This window comes from Merops nubicus, unplaced genomic scaffold, assembly GCF_000691845.1.
Source record: "Merops nubicus isolate BGI_N331 unplaced genomic scaffold, ASM69184v1 scaffold36098, whole genome shotgun sequence".
NCBI lineage: Eukaryota > Metazoa > Chordata > Aves > Coraciiformes > Meropidae > Merops > Merops nubicus.
In genome coordinates this window covers 11803-18687 of record NW_008624339.1, presented here as the reverse complement: position 1 = coordinate 18687, position 6885 = coordinate 11803, and the positions used below count along the sequence as shown (strand labels likewise).

Genomic DNA, 6885 nt, shown 5'->3' with positions numbered 1-6885 from the left:
CTGGTTCATTCCCGCCGCTGGCTGCAGCCTCCCCGCCTGCAGCCACGTAGTTGGGAAGAGCAGCGGGAAGGTTTCGAGCCTTCCGTGACCTGAAGTGCCGCGGAGCGTCGACGGCAGATCCCTCCAGATTTAGGCTCGGTGATAATCCCTGAGGGTCTGAGCGGCCCGGCCCGCTGTGGGCTGGAGCCGCCTGTCTCCCCCTGGGGATGCAGATACCAGCCCTGTCAAAAACAACGCTGCCTCTTCCACTCTTCATTGCTGATGGCACACTTTTTTTTATTAAACTATATTTTTTTCATCACCTGGCAGTATTTTTGCCTTTCTGAGTATCAGTTTGATTTTGTGGAAGGCTCAGCTTTACCTGCGCCCCTCTGATGCCAAATGTACAGGTGTCTAATAAAATAAACCCTTACATTTAGCAGTTTTGAGGTTGAGAATCGTTTTTGGAACATCAGACAAATATCCAGGGTAGACCACGAGCAAGGCTGCTGAGATGCTTCCCAGCCAGGATCCATTTACTTTGCATCTCTGACATTGCACAATATTGTGTTAATGGATCCATCTTGTGAGTCTGGCAAAGATTTTATTCTCCTTTCTGCTAAAAAAAATGTCAGTCCCTGTTAAAGGTTTTAGTTAGGTTGCTATGGTGCGAGGTGCTGCAACACGTAGAATCCAGAATCTACAACATCATGGGGTTTTTAAGGGTATTTCTGCACCCAATCCTTTTAAAAGACCATGGTGCCAGGAGGGACAATTTAAGTTCATGTGTGGAAACCGTGTTGGTAGCTGGCTGGGTCTGGTGGCTTTGTCTGGCATGGCTTTTTTGTGCAGAATCATGTGATCTGGCCTGTGGAGATGTAAAATTTTTGCTTCTGAGGTGGTGCATTTTTTTTAAACTAGAAACATTTGATACTTTTCCTAGATGACCCCATTCCAGCTTGGGAGGTGTTCAGCGTGATTCTCTAAAGCTTGCTGATGAGTCCATTGCATCTTGATTACCTCTCTGTGTTCATTCTGTGGTGAAGTTCAGATGGTTCTCATTCTTCAGGTTTTTCCATGAATTTCCTTAGTCCACGTTTCACTTTGCACTTGGTGGAACTTGTTGCTCTCTGTTTTGCTCGCTGATGCTTTTCTTGTTTGCATATTTACACGACAAAAGGAAGAAGCCTTTTTGTGTTAGGAGGTAGTTACTCCTAATTTTACAAAAGACTTGTCAGTAGAATGGTGACTCCACTTCAGAGGAGCCTTGTTTAATTTGTTCCTTTACAGTATGGTGACACAAACAAAATATTCAATAATTACCAGCCGACTTTAATACAGTGGTGTGTTTTCAGCAAGCTTTCTGAGAATAGATCTGTGCCTTTTGCCTGGTGATGACAAAAATACCATTTTCTGTGGCATTCTGCAAGAAATGGTCCCAGCTGGCTGCATTGTCTGGTCTCCACAAACACCAGGGTGATGGGCATCAGGAACACAAAACCCTCTAACCTGTCTTCTTCTCTTGTCAGAAGTGGGACTGAGGATTTATGGAGCCATCAGCCTCTGTGTATATATAATATTTTCAGTATCATTTGACAATTTTATGAACCAGGGGAGTTTTGTTTGGTGTGATTGTGGATTGACAGTTGTGGCCAAAACATCTTTCGTCTGCGTTTGGTTGGGTTTATTGGCGTTTTTTGAGGGAAAGCCAGGATGTGGAATAAAGCTCTTCCCAGGCTTGCTGCTTTTTGGCTAAAACAGCAGTATTTCCAACAGTTCAAGGGCTGGAATGCTGTGCCTAAATTGCTTAGCATGAAGTAGTAACCTCTCTTAGCAGATGCACAGCCTAGTTAATAGGTCACGGCAGCAGAACGTGGGGACTAAATCAGACATGAGCTATCAGCTGCAGAAGTACAGTCCAGATTTATCAGGGTGACCTTGAATCACTGCAAATGGAGCCTCTTAGGATACTGCAGCTCTGCTGTCAGGTAATACCTGTTTACACTATAAATACCTTCAGAGAATTAATGTTTCAGGTCCCCGTGCTGGGGCAGGAGGAAACTTCCTCCCTTCAAGAGGCAAGAAGTTAATTAGTGTTTCATTACTTATCGTGCACCTGGCAGGTTGTTGTGCAGCAGAAATAAAGATTAAATGAGTTGAAGAAAGCTAGTGGGAAAATGTCAATGCAAAAAAAACAACCATAAACAGCTTCATTTTTTTTATATATATATCATGTTTGGAATCCATGGGCATGGTAGCTTCTGCTGCTTTAATATTTCACATATTGCTGTTAGAAAGGAGAGGGTTAGAAACAGCATAGCTAAACAAAGACATCACTGAGGGCCCAGTGCTTGCCAGTGGTCACCTTGTAGCCAAAAGATTAAAAAAAATTCAGATGATCTCCTCATGTGAAGAGAGGATTTAATCTGGTGTGAGACAGGGGCGACAGCAGGAGTAGGTGGGAGGGACCAGAGTCTTTTTAGGTGCACCATCATCCTGCTGGACTCCAGTAACATCTAAGAGGCATTGAAAGATCTGAGGAGAGCCACATACCCCACTAGTATGGTCTTCTTGGCATCTGCCTTCTGAAAAATAGTTTGAAGCTTTATGTTTAGTCTACTAATCACTTAAGATTTCTCCTCTGTTAGAGGTGTTGTATTAGATGCTGCAAAACAAAAGCCCTGCTGGCTTGCATTAAAGCTGGCATAACTTCTGATGGAATACTTTTGTTTTCAAGAGTAAAGTGATTTTTTTTTTCTTCTTTTTAGTTGACATTTTGACTCAACAGTCACAAGTGGTTTTTATCACGTTGTTAAAACAACAAAGTGTTCTACAAAGAATTCATTACTGTCACTTGCAGTTGTTTTGGTGATACGAGGATATCATTCAGCCACAACCCCTACTGCAAATCTGGGTTCAGTTGGGCACTGTGCAGACCTTGAGGAAATCCAGTCCCTGATTCCTAGGTTGGATGTAGCATGGCAGTGCCAGTTTGGAGGGGTTTGCTTCAGTAGCAGGAGAAATCATCCTTACACGTGGAGCAGAGTAGAAGCTGTTTCATCTCTTCTTTTTTTCTTCAAGCAGGAGCTGTTTGGAAACATTCAGGTTGTTTTGGATCATGGTTGTTAACCTGCACCTTTGCTTTGCCCAGGCAAAGGGTAGGAAAGTTGCAAAAGAAGAGAAGACCCTGCAGAGAAGAGCTTAGAGCAGGGAGAGGAGTTCAGAGGCAGCCCTGTGAAGCAGCAAGGGGAAGGCCAAAAGCAAAGCTTAGCTTCAGGAACCTCTGGTCTAAATTTAACATGTTCTTTTAGGTACTTGCTCTTAGTCTCCAGTTGGTGGCTGGTGAGTGTTTTCTCTGCCGTTCAGTTTAAAATCAGAATCTTTTGTATGAGCTGATCAGAGTGTGGTAGATTAAAATGATGATTTACTTTGGATGGCAGCACAGCTCATTAAACCATAAAAAGCTCTTTCAGTCTCAGTTCCACACCAGCTAAGGCTGGGAGGAATGGCAGTTCTGCCAGAACAGGGCTTGTATAAATAGGCTTTTCTGATCTGGAGCAGAGCTTCGTGCCCACTCCCACCCCCAGGAAGGAAGAGCACTCCTCAAGCAGATTGCAGGCAGTCTAGAAAACCCAAATGCCAAAGACCTGGAGATCCAAACTGGTCTGGTGTGTGCCCCAGGTTCTGTTGAGCCGAGGGTGTGTCAGCTCCTGTGGTAAGACCCAGTTTGGGGTTGACGAGGGTAGGACTGGTGAATGGTCCTTTGGACAGCAGTGCTGCTTCTGCAGTGCCTCCTTCAGTGCTGGTAGAGCCTCTCTGGAGGACTGGATCAAGGAGATTACTTGGATTTTTATTTCCCCCCCTTAGTTTTCTGCCAGCTTATTTTTATCTCTTAAATGATATAATTATTCCATAACTTTTCTGCTTGGATCGTGTCCCAGACAATTGTTAAGATTCAGTAGCTATGGGGAACATGGAAACAGCCATTTTTCTGTAATCTGGGCACTGTAGCACAGTAAACAGAGAAAATTTCATCAGTCTTGTGTGGCTTGGGGGTGAGGTGTGGGAGTGTGCCTCATTAGACATCTCCCCCAAGAGTGAACACTGTAGGTCCTCTGAGCTATCTCTAGTGAACAGCATTTGGCACTCCTGCTTTGTGTGGACATGCTGAGTCATTTCTGAGAGAAATCCTTCTAAGACACTCAACAATAGACAGCCAGGTCTCTGGTGTCCCGAGGACCTTTTGACTAGTTTTCATCTGAAAACCTTTATTTTCTTGTTTGTATCTAGGTGACTCCTCTGAGAGGAAGAAATACCATTTACTGAATTTCCTTTCGTGGGGATTTTTGTTAGACTCTTAAACCTTGAGTCTTTCCTGTATGACAGCTTGTACAGTGACCTACTTGTATCTTTCAGATAAAGAGAAGGAGAAGATCAAGCTTGAGGAAGATGAGGCAGCAGCTGCCAGCACTATGGCAGTCTCAGCTTCCCTTATGCCACCCATCTGGGACAAAACTATTCCCTACGACGGCGAGTCCTTCCACCTGGAGTACATGGATCTGGATGAGTTCCTGCTGGAGAATGGAATTCCTTCCAGCCCTACTCACCTGGATTTGAACCAGAATCCACTCTTGCCTGTGGCTGAGCTGGAAGGAAAGGAGTCTGCCAGTGCTTCCACTGGTTCTCCTGCATCATCCTCTTCCACTGCAGTTTACCAGCAATCTGAAGCAGCCTCCAGCACAGGTAGACACACTCATATAGGGCTCTGAGGGACTCGTGGTGTTCTCATGTTAAAAGCTGCCTTTTTAGGTCAAAGAAGAGACATGTTGACCTGTCAGTGTTAGCTGTGGCAGGTTAAGCTGCACAAATATGCTCAGTCTAGAGCTTTAGTCCTTGTGTCAATTCATGAAGATGCTGCCTCTCCTTTTCTTCCCCTCCTCCTCCTCCTGGAAAAAATGAGGCTCTCAGCATGCAGTCTGTTTCTCTTTTGAGATCAGAAGAGCTGAAACACCAACATAAAGCATTTGCTTTCTTGGTATTATTAGTCTAGTGAGAAGCTGGACACGTTGAGAGGATAGTTTCTCAGGTTATTTCACAACAGATTTGATGGTTTGTGACAAGTCATTTGTGCTCCCTCGGTGGCTTAGTCTGCTTGGGTGAATTTGTGCTAAGTTAATGTACCTCAGATAACAGTGAAGCAGTCTTTTCATGCTAGCCTGTGAAATGTGAGCACAGACACTTGGAAAAAGGTGTGTTATTGATGCAGTTTCATGTTCTGTGGCACATTGAGGTGGGAGTGGAGGAACAAAGAAAAAAACTGTGTGAGGAAACTTCTGCGTTTCATTTGTGTTATGGAGCTCTTCTCTGTTAAAGAATTTAGCAGCTCAGATTGCCTTAGATTTGGAGTTTAAACATGATAGCCACTAGACTTTCACAGTACTATTTTATGAGCAGGCTTTGCAGAAAGCATTTTGCTCAGGGTATCTTATGGACCTGCAAGAGAGAGGCAAAATGCAGAACTCCTCCAGTAAGGTGCAGAGTGTGGCTTTTTTTGAGTGGTATCTGAAAACACTTATTAATTGTTCACTACTTCAGACTGCACTGACATTTGCAGTTTGTGTGTATGAAATTTTTGAGCAATAGATAAATATGGCCAAGTCCGTATGAACACTGTCAGTGTCAGACATTCTGCTGGGACCTTTGTTTCCATGTGGTGAAAAGTAGAATGCTGTTGCATCTGTAACAAACCCACCTCTATTTAGTCCTCGGTTTGGAAATGCAATTCTCTGAGCTTTGCAGGACCCAGGGACTGGGGGTCTTTGAGCAGGCTTGTTTTCTGCAAGGCTTTTTATGGCACCAAATTCAGGCTGATCCAAGTCTCTCACTTCTCAGGGCTGTGAAGATGCTTCTTAGATGTGCAAAGCATGTAGTTTTTGCTGGGGAAGTAGTAACTCTTGTCCTGCATCAACCTACTCATGTCTCTGGCATGTGTTCCTGGAGTTTGTAATACCAACTGGACTGTGCAGCTTCTCTCTGTGCTAGCAGCTGTCCAGGGAAACACCAAATAATGCTATTAAATATTACCCACAGCAGGGCAACAAATAGAGGTACCCAAGCTGCCTTCTAAGTCAATTTTCTTCATCCTTGCTGAACGTATTGTAACTTTTCCTGTTGTTGCCAGAGTCCCCACCACAAAATGAGAGAAATACTCCCAGCCCCATTGATCCTGACTGCGTAGAAGTGGAGGTGAATTTTAACCCTGACCCAGCTGATTTAGTGCTCTCCAGTGTGCCTGGTGGTGAGCTCTTCAACCCTCGCAAGCACAAGTTTACTGAAGAGGACCTGAAACCACAACCCATGATTAAAAAAGCCAAGAAAGTTTTTGTCCCAGACGAGCAAAAGGTAACAGATTTATTGCTGCAAACTCCTGTAGGGCTTGACTGAAGTTTCTGACTCTGCCCACACGTTTTGACATAAAGCTGATGGTCTGTACCTGTGTGACTGGGCAGAAGCACTGCCAAAAATAGAACTGGCAAGTCCACTGCTGCTCTTGCTGTTTTGCTGCCTTGGTATCGTGAGATAATTAGTGGGCAGGAGGAACTTATCATGCTAGACACAGAAATTAGAACTACCAGGTCCCATCCTCATCAGCTTTACCCTTGAAGCCCCTTGTGTCTGTTTACCGAGCACTATGTCTGAGCTGGCTTTAAGCAGCCCAGACAACACAACAGGTTGGGTATTTTTGTGGAAGTTCATTCCTGAATCGAAGCTAAGTAAAGGGAGCATTTCAGGGGGGGAAATTTTAGAGGGGGAGGATTTTAGAGTTTCGGGGTTGGGGGGAAATCGAGTTTCAAGGGGGGGTGAAATTTTAGAGTTTCACGGGGGGTGAATTGAGTTTCGGGGGGG

General features: G+C 44.5%; 1 protein-coding gene across 1 annotated transcript in view; it reads left to right on the top strand.

The window, feature by feature from the left end:
• Positions 1–3290: 3290 nt before the first annotated feature.
• TEF (thyrotrophic embryonic factor) overlaps positions 3291–6885 on the top strand; it is a gene marked incomplete at its 5' end in the record, with an annotated part of 6715 nt that continues 3120 nt past the window's right edge. The window contains 3 exons of the mRNA XM_008945357.1: positions 3291–3321; positions 4366–4722; positions 6161–6381. Coding sequence (XP_008943605.1) covers positions 3291–3321; positions 4366–4722; positions 6161–6381 — 609 coding nt within the window. The remainder of the gene's footprint in view (positions 3322–4365; positions 4723–6160; positions 6382–6885) is intronic.